General features: G+C 47.4%; 1 protein-coding gene across 1 annotated transcript; it reads left to right on the top strand.

Moving 5' to 3' along the window:
• Nucleotides 1-253: 253 nt before the first annotated feature.
• On the top strand, nt 254-12,384 carry LOC309354483 (beta-crystallin B3-like). The gene is given in 6 exon segments (XM_081884636.1): nt 254-815; nt 819-947; nt 5,087-5,205; nt 6,695-6,827; nt 7,169-7,311; nt 12,069-12,384. Coding segments are annotated over 6 exon segments (753 nt in total). The 5' UTR covers nt 254-752; the 3' UTR covers nt 12,235-12,384.
• Nucleotides 12,385-17,551: the final 5,167 nt, after the last annotated feature.

Raw genomic sequence — 17,551 nt, forward strand, 5'->3', positions numbered from 1 at the left:
ATAGCGCTTCCCTACCTCCAGCAAAAGCTTTTGAATGTCATACTTAAGCTTTTGATCCATGTTATCCCCCCACAGCCAAAAAAAGAGGTAGATGAGATGAGAGGTAGATGTATGTAACGGCATCTGTCTTTGTACCAGAGACAGCAGTGAGGGAAGGCCAGGGAGATGTCGCGGAGGGCCTTGGGAGGGTGGGGAGCTGGAACACCAGCAGTGGAATTCCAAGACTGAAACCTGAAGGAAGCTGCAAATGAGGTGGCGTCTTGAACTACAACTCATTGTGGGTCAGTGGGTGGGCAGAGTGCTGAGAGGAATCTTACAGGGTTGATCTGTAACAGCAAAAATGCAGTGTGCTGCTCTGCAGTTCCTTGAGGTGCAGAGCTTTGAGTCATGCACTCTTGGAGGAGAACCTTCCATGTGTCTCTGCCTCCCTGAAGCTTAGAACTGCAGAGTTGGAAGGAATCCTAAGGGTCAACCAGCTTCACCAGTAATAAGGAATGAGAAAAAGACCAGCTGGGTGTGGGATGTGTTTACTCTCCATCCCTGTGTCCCCTGTCTCCAGTCCAATGAAGTTGACAGTTGCCTCCATCACAAATAGGTTCCTCCCCAAAGCTCTCCTGCCCTTTTGGTCTTAAAGCTAGACAATAAAGTAGGAATGACCACTGCCTTACTTTGGCCAGTTCTTTGCAGGTCACTCTCCCAGAGTCCCTGGAGACTGGGAGTCTCCTTATGCAGATGATGATATCTTCATTCTCATGCTCTCTGACAGAAAGGCTGGCAGAAATCTTTGGCAGAGAGGATTTTCCTCCTTGGAGCAATAACCATCTCTAACTTGCACGGGGATGGGGGCGGGACAGGGTTTGATTGCAGACACCATGACTGAACAACAAACACCTATGGAGGAGATGGCAGCTGCGGAAAGCCCAGAGGAAATGGGGCCAAATTACAAGGTATGGCAAGTGTTGAATTCATCCCTTCCCTGTCCCACAAAGCCCCTGAAGATTTTATACTGTTGCAGGTTTGGGGAGTCAGTCTGGATGATGCCCTGAGCCCCTTCTTGGGGTCCTGTACCCAGTGAGGGTAGAAATAAAGGGTTATATTGCTGAGCTGTTCAGACAAGTTTCTCTGTGAAACAAGAAGCTTAGCTGGCTACTTAAGTGTCCTCAATGGCATGCAATGGTAGCAAGGGCAATAACTAAATGATGGAGCCCTCCAGGCAGATATGGGGCCCTTTCCTCCACCCCTCTCACCTAACTGTTAAGTAAGAGAACAATAGCCAGGAGAGAGAGTGAGTTTTGAGCTGAAAACAGGCTGGAGACCCAGAGGCCTGCTTGCTCTGTGCTGGATCCCAAACTGTGACTTGACTAATGGAGAAACAAGATCCTTGGGGGTTTTAATGCTGTGAGTCCATCCATTTATGCTCATGTTGTAAATAATGTGTAAATAATGTCAATGCAGGTGGCGCTGTGGGTTAAACCACAGAGCCTAGGACTTTTCGATCAGAAGGTTGACGGTTTGAATCCCCGTGACGGGGTGAGCTCCCATTGCTCAGTCCCTGCTCCTGCCAACCTAGCAGTTCGAAAGCACATCAAAGTGCAAGTAGATAAATAGGTACCGCTGCGGCGGGAAGGTAAACGGCGTTTCCGTGCGCTGCTCTGGTTTGCCAGAAGCGGCTTAGTCATGCTGGCCACATGACCCGGAAGCTGTACGCCACAGTCTCCATTGACCTTCATTCCAAGGAATGCAACTAGGTAAGCTCCTGGAACTCCTGAATTCTCTCACTGCTCAAAGATTGAATAGGGGGCATGTAACAATACATGGTGCACGTTTTACTAGAAGCAGATACCAGTGGTACCTCAGGTTACATACGCTTCAGGTTACAGACTCTGCTTACCCAGAAATAGTGCTTCAGGTTAAGAAATTTGCTTCAGGATGAGAAGAGAAATCAGGCTCCAGTGGTGCGGCAGCAGCGGGAGGCCCCATTAGCTAAAGTGGTGCTTCAGGTTAAGTACAGTTTCAGGTTAAGTACGGACCTCCGGAATGAATTAAGTACTTAGCCCGGGGTACCACTGTATTTTTTTCAAAGCTGGTTGTTCTAGATTTAGACAGAAGATGGCACTCTTGACTTATCCAACAAATCTTTTGCTTGCCAAGAGCAAGTCTGAGCACAGCCTGACCTCCATGTACCAGCAAACATGCAAGGAGTGATGTGATTATCTTTCCATAGCATGTAGTTTGTGGCCTTTTCCAGTGGCGTAGTGTTGGGGCAGTTGTCCCAGGAGCAAAATCCTTAAGGGTGCAAAAACACTGACATTGCAAGCGTTGTAGCTTAGGACTCAGGCTGGAATTGGGATTGCTGGGTAATCGGCTCCTCTCGCACTTTGACCGGCAACCTTGCTCTCCCAACCCCGGGGACTAGTTGGGTCTCCTGCAGCACTCGCTGCCCAAGTGGCACCTCTTGGTGAGCTGGATCAGGGCAGGTGTCGGGGCAGCACGCTTGCTCCCATGACAGCTGGGTATGGGTGCTGCGCGGCCAGCTTCTCACCAGGGTTGCCATTTCTGCATATCACTGGGCTAGGATGTGCCAGGCCACTGTCTTGCTAGCCATAGCCCTTTCAGCTGGGGTGGCAACTTGAATAAAAGTTGGGGGGGTGTAAGCCCCGTCCCCATAATTGATCACATGATGCAGTGCACACACACCATTTGAAAGGCAATGCCTATCCACTTTGGGGGGGCAGCCCCTCAAATATTTAAGGGAGGCAAAGACCCCTTGGCCCCTAGGAGTTGACTCCTATGCCTGCAGTTGGCAGTTGCACACACCTCCTCAGCCCTTCTGCTTGCACCTTGCACTCAAGGGCATTGCACTCGTCTAGGGCAGGGTATGGGTGCTCACAGGTGCATCCCTTCCTCGGGCCCTCCCTGCTTCCCAAGCACTGGGCTCCGCATAGCTTCTCCCTCTCCCCAGCACATACACTTTCCCCAGCCTCTCCTTTCCTGCCCAACAACAGCCGGCTGTGGTAGGAGGTGTTTGTGGGCATGTGCTGCGCATGTGTGCAAAGACAGCCAAGGGTTTCTGCAACAACGTAACTGGTTAGAGCCCACTTCATCGTTCTGGGCTGTCTGTGTAAACTTTCTGGTGGTTTATACTAGACCACCTTCTGCTCCTTTTCTTCTTTTTCAAGAGTTTGGATACCTAAATTCAACTGCCTTCCCAGTGACCTCTTGAGCCTGTGGCATTGCTCCCTATCTCTGGAAAATTCATCTGGGTATCAGAGAGATCTGAAATCTCAGGACCTGGGGTGCTCCTGACCACTCTGTACTTGAGGCAGCTGCCTCACTGTGTCTAATGGTTGGGCCGACTGCTGAAGAGCCTCCTGTGTTCAGATATGCACAGCCTGTTGGGGATGAATGTTCTTGCAGTGGCATCAGGGCTGCCAGGCTGGGCTGGGCTGCCAGGCTGGGCCTGGTGATGATGGTTGCCTTCATCCAGTGATGGCCTGAAACCTAAGAGTGGCCCCTGGTGATGTCATGGTAGGAGGCCCAGGAAACAGAGGTTACTTGGGAGAGGGGAGTGAAGGAAGGCAGCCCCCCCCCCAATTTGCAGCCAGCCCCTGCCAAGCTGAAGCTTGATATTTTTTCTTATTGATAAAGGTACTCTCACCCACCCTGAGAATCAAGTCCTCCAGCTGGAGGGGTCCAGGCAAACCCAGAGGCTTCAAATCAGACCTGGAGACCTGGCAATCATATCTTCAAGACCTTGTCGTCTTTCAATGAGCTGGCCATCACTTGCTACATATTTGAACTATTACTTTCTTCGACACACACCTCCCCTCCACTTCCACCTCTTTTCTCTAAGGCTTTTGTTATGAGAATTCTAAGGTCTCAAATATAAATTAAATGTTCATAAATGTACAAGGCAAACACATACATACCATTTGTCTGAAAGAGCAATCCTAAAGCCATTTTGACTCTCCCAAATTGACCTCAAATATTTCTCTGCAAGGAGGAAGGAAATGGGAAATCCTCCCCATTGTCTTTTGCTTACAAATCCTGTCTTAAGGGCGCGTATTTGTGTATAAGGGTGAGCCTGGCTGCCCAGGTAATGCCCAGGTAATGTAATCAGTGCAATCAGTGACCATTTTCAGGTATCCTGGCAGACAGGATTTCTGCTGTAGACCACCTCCTGTGATTTATTTTTGCTGTAGACCGCCTCCTTCTGTGATGTATGTATGATGTGTTTTTTTTTGGGGGGGGGGGTCCTGAGCTACATGGTGGGCAGTTTCAAAAGTCTGTGTAAGGACTCACGCTCCATTGCTCAGGGTTCTCTCCTCCCTCCTGCATGTGGGGAGTGGGGACCCTGTTGCAACAGTTAATAAAGATCAGATTTACTAGCCACTTTGCTTCTGTATATACTCTGGTTGGCCTCTGTTATTTTCTCCAACTGATAGGAAACCCACTTGGATACCCCATAAGGGAAAAGGAGCAGTTTTTTTCTTATAAAACTTTCCTTAACAAAAGTTTTCCTGCACCTTTCTTGGGCCCCTTGTTAGAAGCTACTTTTTGAACACTGTCCCCCTGCCTCTGTGGTTGTGTCCTTGTTGTCCCTGAATAAAGTCTTTCAAATTTCACCACAATTGTGCCTTAATTGTGATGTGGTGCAGTGGTTAGAGTGCTGTACCAGGGAGACCCGGGTTCAAATCCCCACTCAGCCAGGCCTATCTCACAAGGTGGTTGTGGGGATTAAACGAGAAGCGGGAAGACTATGCATACCACCTCAGGCTCCATGGAGGAAAGGTGGAATACAAATGAAAAATAAGAGCTGCTGGAAGCTGCAAATATATTCAGAGAGTCTTCATTCTTTGGCCTTCCCTCCTCCACACAGAGAGAAACAGCTTTGTCTGTCCTAAAGGTGTCTGTGTCACCTTTGGTGGAGGGCATCTCAATTTGGGAATGCTTTTTTCTCCCCCTGCAAACAAGCTGGCTGATAGCTTCTCTCCCAAAACTGTTTCTCCATCAGTACATGCTCCTTTTTGAGGCTCTTTACCCCTTGATGGCTGTTGGGCCACTTGACTTCTGTGCCCTCATCTAGGTCACCCTCTTCGAGATGGAGAATTTCCAGGGCAGGAAATGTGAGCTCATGGATGAGAACCCCAACGTGACGGAGAAGGAGTTGGACAAAGTGGGCTCCATCCAGGTGGAGGCTGGCCCGTGAGTACCAAGCATGGGAAAGAGCAGGGAGCCACACCGGGCTAGAAGCACATGTCTTGAAATCTGAGCATTCTCAAGGAAAGCTAGATTTTAAAAGCACCCAATTTTGATTTGGGTTTTATCCCAGAAGCTTTTGTGAGGAGTAAAAGTAGTTTGAGAGGTGTATAATGCTCCTAGTTGCCCCCTGAAGGCACCTCTTTTCTAGTTCTGGACTGCTGGCAAAGTTCTGGTTTGGGGGGGTGCCAGTCAGGAAAGGCCCGGGGGCTGCAAAGCTGCAGTGAACTCCCTTAGGCCTCCTCAGCTCTGTGCAGCCAATTACAGGCAGCTGTGTGTCCTTAAAAAAAAAAAGCTTTAAATGCTGTGCCCAGGTGATCCCAAAGGGAGCAAGCAGAGCAAGAGGTGAATTGGCTAAGAGGCTGAGCTACAAATCAGGGAATTGCTCCCGTCACAAACTCACTTCCAGAATCATAGAATTGTAGAGTTTCTAGAAAAATAGATGCCAGAACTATTTGGCACCTAAACACCTCCTTTGTTCTCTTATAATAATGGCAATGGCACCCTCTCTGAATATGCCGGAACTGAGTTCTGGTGAGTTCCAGCTGAAAAAAAAAAAAGGAGCCCTGGTTGGAAGGGACCTAAAGGGTCATCTAGCTCAACCCCTGGGCAGTAAGTAACCTGGCCCCTCAGCCTTCCTGTCTGAGTTATGGGGATAAAATTGGTACTGATTCTGATAACTGCTGTTTTTAACCTGTGTTTTCTTTATTGACAATCAGCACAGCTTCTAGAAGTCTTGTTAGGCTCTTGCAGAAAAACCAAGTGTCATGTGGCACTGCCCACTTCCCAGGGCTCCTTACCTATAGAAAGCACAACCCACTAAGGAAGAGAAGAACAAAAAATAAAATAAAATCAAAACAGAAACAATTAATTTCGCATATTCCCAAAATCAGGTTAAGACTTTACATGGCTGGTCTAGGTCAGAGGGAAATTAATACACAAAAGTTAGAGGCAGTGTTACAGGGGCCATTTACATGTTGATAACACAGACATTCTGTCAATGGGTAGCAAATTAACTATTGCTGGCAAGGAAAAAATAGATATAAAAGAATAATAACCTGGATGCCAACATCCAGGTTTGGGGCATGTACTCTCTGATGAGACAAACCCAGCAGAGATTTAAAATCACAAAATATACAGCAAAGTAAAGTGAGGAAATATGGGCTGTTAGATATGCCCTTCTGAGTTCCTTCCAAAGTTCCCCTCTTCCCCAGTATAGAAAAAGACCACATGTTTAGTAAGTTAAAAATGGTTTATTTACAAACTTCCTAAAGGTCACATTCATGTGCTTTTCCATACAGTATTCAGAAAATGCTGCACAGGAATTCAATATTGGCTTGTGATAGCCATGTAGTCTGAATTTGGAGCAACCTCTTTACACGCCAAGCTTCTCAGGTTGACTGAGGAACAACAATAGGTTTGATTCCTCCCACAGGTGGCTCGGGTTTGAGCGTCAGGCATTCAGTGGCGAGCAGTTTGTGTTGGAGAAGGGCGACTACCCTCGCTGGGACTCCTGGTCCAACAGCCACTGCAGTGACAGCCTCCTCTCCATTCGCCCCCTGCTGATCGTAAGTCACAGATATTTGCCCACGAAAGGGCAGCGGCCATGGACTAAATTATGTGTATCTGTTATTGTCCTGAACTACATTGGGGGAGGACACCCCAGTGCCTTGGGCAGCCCTTGTATGCCAGTTTCATGCTCCCTTTATCATATCCTGTTTGTTCAGGATATTTATCCTTCTAGCCCCATGCTGTCCACTCTGGTTGGCAACAGCTTTCCAGGAGCTCAGGCAGAGCGCTTCCTTCTCATCACCTGTGTTCTGTGTGCATTGTGAATATGTGGTTGCAGGGGGAGAGGGTTCAGCCACCCCCACTCCACACCAGCTCCCATCACTTGTTCCCATTGCAGGACAGTGCAGACCACAAAATCCACCTCTTTGAAAACACCAGCTATGGGGGCAGGAAGATGGAGATCGTGGAGGATGACGTCCCCAGCTTGTGGGCTCATGGCTTCCAGGACCGCGTGGCCAGCATTAAGGCCCTGAATGGAATGTAAGGAGGAAGCGGGGGGAGGGGAGGCAAATCCTGTAGCCCCTTGTGAAAGGTGGAGGGGTGCCTCTGCTTCAGAAGGGGGCTTCTTTGCACGGTTGCTTCTCTTGGAAGAGCAAATCCCTAAACCAGCTTCCTTAGAATTAGTATATATAAAACCCTTAATTTGGGACCAGCTTGCCCCATATCTTTTCCCCCTTCACCGCTGCAATTGGCAGATCTGGCATTCTTGCAGGGGCTGCATAATATCTATTCCACATTTGTAGGAAATGGATATTTTAGTGTGGCAGCACCTACACACTGGAACTCCCTTCCTATTGACATCAGGCAGGTGCCTTCACTGTACTCTTTTTAGCACCTGGGGCAGATCTACACTCAGGGTTTTTAACCTTGTTGTTGTTTAGTCGTTTAGTCGTGTCCGACTCTTCGTGAACCCATGGACCAGAGCACACCAGGCACTTCCACTGCCTCCCGCAGTCAGACTCATGTTGCTAGCTTCAAGAACACTGTCCCACCATCTCGTCCTCTGTTGTCCCCTTCTCCTTGTGCCCTCAATCTTTCCCAACATCAGGGTCTTTTCCAGGGGTTTTTAACCTTAAGGAAGGGCTAAGAAATGGTTTTGACAGCCACAGGACACATTATGTCCTAATGAGTTGTTGAAAGGTGACACCAGAGGGCACTGCAGAGCAGCCAGCAACCGGCAGTAGGAAGACAGCCGCTTTGACAAATAAAAAGGTAAAAAAACCTGTGACGTTTTAGAATGATATATCTCTGTTAAAACGATATAGAATGATATAGCCCTGTTAAAAACATTCTTGTTTAGCCAAACCTACCCAGTTGAAAGTTAGTATTTTAATCCGCTTTTAGCCTTAAATTGTTTTTAGCCTTAAATTGTTTTAGTCTTAAATTGTTATTAATTCTTCTTATAGACAATTTTATTGTTTTATCTTTGTTGTAAACCACTTTGAGGGTTTTCTTTTTTTACAATCAAGTGGAATATAAATTGTATGAAATAAATAATGATGGAACTCAACCTATTTTGGCTCATTCTGGCATGTGGGCTTATCTCTCCCCCCCCCAAAAAAATGAAAAGAATAGGCAGGAGGCACAGAAACCCCAAAAATGCAGGAAGGAGGAGCTGGTTCTCCAAAGTGGTGGCTCTGAGCTACTGACTATAGCTCAAACACATTTGGAACAGACTTTCCTTCAGGAACAACCTTCAACTTCCTGAGCCATTTTGGCGTTCCTGAAGCAACCCCCATAAATGTTTCTGCCAGGACTTGATCTCATTTTAATTGTCCACACACCTTGTCCAGGCCCCCTTTTGCTCTTTGCCTTTCTCTCCCAGTCTCTGGCCTCCATCTTCGCATTATTTGAAATGTGAGGAATAAGGGCCAAGACTATTAGCGTGGTTCTTGCTCTTAAAACCTGTCTCTCATTATAGATCTTTGTAAGCTACTCTGATAGTCTTTTCCAGCCAAAGAATTTGGGATGATGGCAGTAAAAATGCTTCAAATATTATAAATGAATGTAATGTTGGCTCTGGGAGGGACAATGGCCAGTGAGAAAGATCTATTAACAATCATGCTTATAACCAGAGTGGCTGGTGGGTGCTTGAATATCTTTGGGCATTTTGGTCTTATATATTTTATTAATCAGATGTCCAGTACAAATGCTCTCTAGGTGCTGCATAAAATGAGATTAAAACAGAAAAAAATGCAAAGCAATAATATACAAGGTCTGGGCAAATAAAAATGGATTGTCTCTGGTATTTTTCCCTGGGGAAAGCATTCCACAAAAAAGGGAATTAAAAAGTGATATGAACAATGAAAAATGAAAAGAGAGTTGGATTCAAATTCTGACTAAACATTAGGAAGAACTTTCTGACAGTAGAGCTGTTCAGCAGTGGGACAGATGACCTCAGAAGGTGATGAACCTTCACTGGAGGCTTTTTTTAACAGATGTTGGATGCCCATCTGCCAGGGATTCTTTAGTTGCGATTCCTGCATTGCAGGGATTTGGCTTATAGTAAGGTTACCAGATTTTTTTAAAATGAATCTGGGGACACTATAAATAAATAAATAAATAATAAATAAATAAATGCTACATGTTCAGGACGTTGATGCTGCAGCAATGTCGGTGGCAGAGGGGCGGCCGCCACCTTGACCTCAACCGCGATGTTTCCCCTTCCTCCGAGGCTTCTATCTTCTTTCTCCATGAGCCTGGGCAGCCCCTGAGTTGTTGGTTCTTCAGTGGTGGTGGGGGGGGGAAGCAGTGCGCAGTGGGTCAGGCATGGAAGGCAGAGAAGGAGGGCCGAGAGCAGCGGCAGCGGCTGGGGCAGCGCAATGCCTCCCTTCCCATTGGAGCAGCCCCAATCCCATTCCTACTTGTGTGCAAGCAGGAGGAGGCGGGGATCCCTCAGCTTCCTCATGCCTAACTGAGAGATGCTTGCACGTCCTGCTTGCACGCAAGTAGGAGTTGGGAGGCTGCTTTGGTAGGCATAATGAAGCCTCCCTTCACAGCTTAATTGCTGGGGTCAGGGAAGGTGGAAGTAGCTTGGAAGCTGCACCTTAGAGCCCCTGCACTACCATCATATGGGGATTTCTGAGCAGCTCCTGAAGCCAGCCAGAGCCAACTGCTCTGGGCTGCTGAGACTCCCGCTGCTGCATTTCCCGGGGATATTAGATGAAATCCAGGGACATTATTCGCAAATGCGGGGACTATCCCAGGGAAACGGGGACTTCTAGTAACCCTAGCTTATAGGGCCATTGGGGTCCCTTGCAACCCTACAGCTCCATGATTCTGTGAGTCTATGAGTTGAAAACTGTAACAAGCAGCACAGGTGGCCATAAAATGCCCAGGAAAGCATCTTGAAGGACTATTTGACCAGTACTGTACTGAGATGTAATTCACCCAGAGGACACTGATGGGTGAGCAATCTATAAATGAATGAATTCCTTTGTAGCATTTATATCCTGCTTTTTTCCAGTCAGATGGCCTTTGTGGTGGCTTAAATGAACTAAAAATAACCCCCCCAAAAAAAAACATAGTAAGCAAATTAATTAGAGCCTGCATCACAAACAAATCTCAGAGACCTGGAATGTGTTGCTCAAAACTGAAGGATATGCAAGCATAATCAAGGATTGGGTTTTAAAATAAATAGAGTTTGAGGATGTCCTTAAAATCATGCCCCCCACCAATGCAAATAGCAGCCCACAGGAAGGGGGCAGAGGGCAGGCTCCAATCCAGCTTATATTATTGTAACCAGAGTTTGGGAAGTTCATTTTTGAAAGGAACTAATACTAGATCATGCTTGACATGCCACAACAGAAAGTAATTCCAGTTCATGTTTGTCCCTTTACAAAACAAAGTGGTTCAGCAACCAGTTTAGTTCAAGTTGTTGGCATCTGTCTTTCTCGAGAAAAAATGGAGTTCACGTAATGCTTCTAAATACCAGTTGCTAGAAGCTCCTGGTTGAGGGATTCTCCCCTTTAGTGCATCTAGGTGGCCACTGTGAGAACAGGATGCTGTACTAGATGGCTCTCTTTGGATCCAGTAGGCTCTGCTGATGTTGTTAAATTCATCTAAATGATCCTCCGGGGTGGGAGGGAATTCAGCATTCAGGATGTCAGCAGCTACTGTACTGGTGTGACATATACTTCAGAAGACATTGAACCACACAGACAGTGGAACGTGACTCAATAAGTTCATTTCCCTCAACAATTACGAACTTAGAGAGTAAAAAAGTGTGTAAGGAAATGAAATTGAAGATAAACTAGAAACAAACCTAGTTTAGTTCAACCAGAAATCATGGGAACTACCTTTATGCATAGTTCAGAGATTTTTGAACTAATTCTGTGAACTAATTCTAACACACATTCTGCCTGAATTTGCCTTTGAACGGCACATGGAAATTAAAACTGGTGTGAGATGATCTTATCTTCCTGGTACTTGTGCTGACGTCTAATTAATTTCAGGACCCAATTCAAGATGTTGCTAACTCCCTTTTAAGGGAAACCATTCTTTCTCCAAGCTAGTGCCCAACAGACATTGCTGGACTCCATTCATGGGTGTAGCCAGGGGGCAGGGGGGACTGCCCCCCAGATCAGGTAAATCAATAAAAATACATAACTAATGGAGGTTTGCCCCCCTAACATAAATCACGGCTACTCTCATGACTCCATTTCCCATCAGTCCCAGCCAGCATAACTGATGACCAGGGATGATGGGAACTGTAGTCCAATATTCACCAGCTTGGGGAAGTGTGCCGTAAACTGTTTGGGACATGGCCTTCTTCCATATGAACCTGACAGCCCACCACATTTACCTTGGGACCTTTGATCCAGGTTCTTCCACCAGGAGAAGTACATTTCGTTGGGATACAGGAGAAGACCTTTTCAGCTGTAATACCCTAATTGTGGAACTACTTCCCAAAAGAGGCTTCGTGTGTGTGTGTGTGTGTGTGTATCCTTTTCATATTTTACACCAAGTTTTTTCAACTTTCATACCTAACCTACCATATAGCTCTGTTTTGTTGAATCTTATTATGTAAATGAAAATTTCATTTTGTAAATTGTCTTCGGAGAGGAACTGTTGAGAGCCCAAAGGCAGTAGTTCTGGCTTCAATGAGTAGTTCTGGCTTCAATGAGTAGTTTGGATCTTTGGAAATGAGTTGTTACTGCGATGAGCTGTGTTGGGAAGGATGCCTGGCTGAGCCTATACTGATAGGTCCTCCTTCTCTTGCCCCTCTGTCTCCATAGATGGGTGGGATATGAGTATCCCGGGTATCGTGGCCGCCAGTACGTCTTTGAGAAGGGTGAGTACTGCCACTGGAATGAGTGGGATGCCAGCCAACCTTTGATCCAGTCAGTGCGGCGCATCCGGGACCAGCAATGGCACAAAAGAGGCTGCTTTGAGGAAAGCTAAAGTAATAGCGAGTCACATTCGTCAAGGAGAAGAAACAGAAATGAGACCCTCCCCTCCCTGAAGTGCTGGCAAAAGGCTGTGTTTTGCTGTCTAAATAAAAATAAAGCCTAATGTTCTCAATAAAGTTCTGAGCCTCCAAGGCTTCTGCTCTTTGCTGTGTCTCCCCTCGTTTGTCACTTGATGGCAGAACTTTGTAGGCAGCAGGTCCCCTGTTCAGTCCTCCACTGCTTTAGTTAAAAAGGACCTCAGGTGTTCACAGGGCTGGGGATGGCCACAGAGAGTGGACACAGCGACGGGCTAAGTGAATCTGGCACACTCTAAGGCAGCTTTGAATGTTCCTATGGCTTGTTCACTGGGAGCAAAGGTGGTTCCTGCTAGATCCTTAGGTCATATCACCATCAAGACACAAGTGATCTTAAAACACATGGGAAAATCAAAGTCTTCACCTTGTGCCAAAAAAGGCCATAATGCAAGGCTGCCAGTACTTAGCATTGGTTCATCCAGTTTTGCCCTTGCACTCACATCAGCCCAAGCTCCATCCATCATGTCTCTTAGGAGTTTTTTGTCACACACACACACACACACACACACACACACACACACGGATATGCAAAAGTTCATACCCAATACATAGTATATTTTTATAATACACTGAAATAAAAGAAATGCTTAATCTAAAATGGAATGGAGGCGGAAAAAAGAAAAAAAGGGGGGAAAGGGAAATAAAGGTCTGGAGGTGGTCTGACCTGCTTGCCTTCCAATTGAATTAAGATTCTCATAGGGGTGGGGTCAAAGTGCCACCCCCAAAATCTCCTGAGCCCACCAAGTCTGGGAGATTTGAGCCATCAGGACCCCAGAAGTTTACAAAATTTTGCATGACATGAGAGTGGACAAAGAAAGGTTTCTCTCTCTCCTGACACTAGAACTTGGGGCCACATCCAATGAAACTGAATGTCAAGAGAGTCTGGATGGATAAAAGAAAGTCCTTCACGCAGCACATAGTTTTCTTTTGATAAACTGTGGAACTCCCTCCCACAGCAGGCAGGGATGGCCACCAATGTGGATGGCTTTAAAAGAGGACAAATTCATGAAGAAGGATAAGGCTATTGGTGCCCACTAGCCCTGCTGGCTCTGTTCTGCCTCCACGGTCAGAGCCAGAGATGCTTCCAAAGGCCAGTTACTGGAGACCCCAGGAGGGGAGCATCTTGCAACTGGGGGCGGAGCGAGCCAAGGGAGGGTGCACTGCATGGAGCCCCTCCGCAGCTTCCCCCTCAGCTGTAGGGCGGCTGAGGTGGTGGGCAGACCAAGCCCCATGCTGCTCGAAAAAGCCGCTCAGAGACTGCAGGCAGTCCGCCTGCCACCTCCCCCTCAGGAGAGATGCAGGCCCAATGCCTCACTTTGGAAGGGGGTGAGGGAGTTATTTTAGGGTTGCCGGGCACCCTTGTTTTATAAAAACACACATATTTTTGCCATTTTGTCACCCCCCTCAGTGATTACACCCCGGGTGGTCCACACCCACTGCATCCCGCAGGGCGGGGAAGAGGGTGTGCTGGACAGCTGCTGCTCCTGGCTGCCCCCCCGCCCCTTGGCCTTCCTGGCAGTTGGGCGCTGTGGCTGGACTGGCGAGGGATCCTGCACACACACCCCCGAGCGCCCTGATCCCACTTGGTTGTGAGGCTCTGCCTCTTCCGGACCCTGCTCAGGGTTGGAGCCAGGATGGTCCACCAGCCTTGACCACCTCACTGCCTACGCCTCTCTGGCTCTCTGCTGCGCCTGTCAAGCTCAGGGCCCTCTTCTTTTTTTGATCCTGGGCTGCCCAGGATGTCTACAGGCCTCAACATCATCTACAGTCATACCTCATGTTACTGACGCTTCAGGTTACGTTTTTTCGGGTTATGGAATTACCCTTCAGGATGCGAACGCTGCGGGTTGCAGACATTGCCTCCGTCACGGATTACCCGAGGTTCCACTGTACATGTGTTTACAAACCGTGACATGCCATTCTGTGTGGAGGGTTCCAATCTGCTTTGCATAAAATGAAGCTCCGTGATCCACATTTGCTATAATAAGAAATCTTAAAAACTGCTGTTGCATGTTCTCCTTTTGGTCACAGGCTGGTCCACTGTCCCTCAGACCTTGTGGCGGGCTGGAGAAGTGGCATGGGGGGGAGGGAGCTGGAAAAAGAGGCAAGGGGGGGCAGCCGCTGCGCTTAGCTTCCCAGGGGCACAATCCATAGCACATTTCATTTCAGTGGGCTTCAGGCGCTGAACAAGCGGCCTTGAAACGATTGCAGCTTACTTGCGAGTAAGCGTCTCTTTAGGGCTCCAAGGGCAGGGCTGGCTGCTGCTACGCACCGAGACGCGGCGTCTCCTGGCGGTGCAGGTGGAAAGGTGAAGTGGACTTCGGGAGGAGCGAGGCGGGAGGAGCCAATCTCGGAGGTAAACCAGGTGCGGCGTTTGATTGGCAGTGTCGCTCGCCGCCGCTCAGCCTTTTCCTGCCGTCACCATCGCCGGGAGTCTCGGCTTCACGGCGCAGGCCCTTGGTTTGAGCCCCTCAAATTGATTAAATCTGCCACATTGCTGACAAATAGGCGCAGAAGCTTTTGTGGGAGAAAGTACTGTAAAAGGGACTCACTTTCCTCCATAACACGGGAGAGAAGGTGTTTTAAAGGTGGCCAAATGATGGTGCATTTTTTTAAAAAGCTGTTGCTTCCAGGTGACTTTCCCAGTTCCTTTTTGTGTCCAAAGAGCTATTTTAGTGCTCTGAGTTTGTGGGTGCCACACCCTTATAATCCTAGCAAGTGTTATAAGCTTATCAAGACAGACTAGCTTCCTGACGCTGGGCCATTAAGAGAGCAAAGGAAAGGGGCTCTGTGCCAGATAAAAATGGAGAGAGGCTCCTCTAGTTCTTAGACAGGAGGACAAAGCCTGAGTTTGAGAGCAGTGTGTGCTAGAGGAAAAAGCTGCAGGCTGGAAAGGGAGAGCTCTCTCACCCATCACCCATGGTAGATTTATGCTTGAATCCAAGGCATAAACAAAAATACACCTTTGGGGTGTTAATACTGTGAACCCCTCCATCCTAGACTCAGGTTATATATATGTATAAAGAAACCTTATATCCTAAAGAAACCATAGTTTCCGCTGTGTATCATTTCCAAAGTTGACATGAACCCTGGGTAAGCATCTGGAATCTCACCCCCCTCAGAGATTGGAGAGGTATGCAACAATAGGCTTTGCAACATGAGACTATTGAGGGTGCTGCCCATGGAGTTATGGGGTGCGCTAAGGTTATTTGTTAAAGTACAGCAATGCAGTTAAAAAACAAAAAACTTAAATGAAGCTTTTAACTTAAAAAACAAACGAAAACATTAAAACAAAGTGGATTATAAAGCTGTGCTTTAAAACAAAAAACACCAAATCCCAAACTGTCCAATGCTCTGCAAGCAGCATTTTAGACAGTCCCACTTCTTGCAAAGCCCACTGGACCTATTGAAACAGATTTGTGTGTATGTGAATTTGGGAGAAAGGAGACATGGATCACTCCAATTTGTTTTGGTGCACACCCTTATTAGATGGCAATGTGCTTCCTTCAAAATGTGGCAAGTCAGCCCTGGGCCCCCTTACACTTTTTGCAGAATGGGGTTCTCTGCCCCTCTTTTCTAAATGGACCCAAGCTCTTTGTGGATCTGTTGAGAAATACCAATTAGTACAGAATAACCCCGCAATGTTGCCTTATTTCCATTTGCAGTAGTTTTTGCAGGGTGCAGAGAAAGAGAGAGAGAGAGCTCTTCTGCTTCAAGGATCAAGCACAAGAAATGTGTAAATGTATCTATGGATCTAGCTATCCATGCCACAGTGATGACTCCCAAATATTATCATGGTTTGGTGTTATCAAGAATAGGGAAACCCCACAACTAGGCCATGAGTATTGATGGTTTCTTGAAACTGGGCAGATCCCACACTATCTGAGCCTAGTTTTGCCCCATCTCAGTTATGGGGCATCATGTGCCCACCTGCAAGCAAAAGACATAATGGGCAAGAGGCACCAGGAGACCACTTCTTGTGATCAGCCAACCTGGTGTCTCCAGACGCTGATGGACTCCTATTAACACAAGTCAGGATGGCCTGAGGTCTGATGGCAAAAGGCCTTGGACTTTCCACTTAGTGGTTAAGAGCTTAAGCTGCAGAGGTCCAATCAGGTTTAGCTTGTGAGAGTGTGGCTATATTTGAGCTGTTTTCTTTTTAGCATAATTTACAATTCCCAAAAAGGGGTACTTGTCAATTGCCAAGGAATAAATGATATGGGTTGAGATTCCCCTGTGAGCCCCAACTTTATGGGGCTGAGAACAGATCACCCCCCCAAAAAAGTATGCAGGAATGGGGCTGAGGCCTCCCAATCTTGATTGGCTGGGCCCTGCTGGCCTCCCATCAGCAGTGGTGTGCCCTGGTGGGCTATCTCTGGTGGCATAGGGCCCTGCCGGGCCTACCTGTAGTGGGAAGGCCTCACAACCTCCTCCCAACTTATGAGACTTTGCAAGTCTGTGTTGCACACGTGATGTTACACACACATGTCGAACCCCCCCAGTGTCAATGCCTCTGCTCTCCTGTAAAGAAAGACTGCTGTGTTTGCAATGTTTTAGTTCAGAGAAAGGGTGAGAAAGATACGGCATGAAATATACTTTTAAAATTATGCCTGGCATGGAGGACACAGATAGGAAAAAACTTTTTTTCTTCTCTCTGTGTGTCTCCTGTCAACCAGAACTCATAGACATCGGATGAAGATGCAGGACAGATAAAAGAAATGACTTCTTCATGCAGCGCATAAACTATGGAACTCCCTCCCTCAGGAGGCAGGGATAGCTACTAACTTGGATGGCTTTAACGGAGGATTGGAGAAATTCATGGTGGAGGAGAGGGCTCCCAGTGGCTCCTGGCCATAATGACTCTGCTCTGCCCAGGAGGGGAGAGTGTTGCTCTTCTGCTTGCATATTGTTCGCCCCTTTCCCCTTGGAGCCCTTGGGCAGCCAGTTGCTCCAGTAGATGGGTCTCCCTGTGGTTGCTTCTTGCCAAACCAGCAGGGACTGTGGTCTGAGCAGCAGGCAGAATGTGTGCACAGCTGGAAAAACCCATCTTCCCTTAAAAAATAAACAAACAAAACTCCAACTTTGCAACTGCTGACCTTGGCATTTTTATTTCTATTATTTTGCCTCCTAAATGAGCTATATGGGTGTGTTGGGTTTATCAAAGAGGGACAGTCTCTCGTCCTCAAAATCCCCAGGCTGGACTGAGCTGGGAGCAACATTGTTCCAAAGGGATGC

The sequence above is a fragment of the Podarcis melisellensis genome, assembly GCF_964234715.1.
Source record: "Podarcis melisellensis genome assembly, chromosome: 13".
In the NCBI taxonomy this organism is placed as follows: Eukaryota; Metazoa; Chordata; class Lepidosauria; order Squamata; family Lacertidae; genus Podarcis; species Podarcis melisellensis.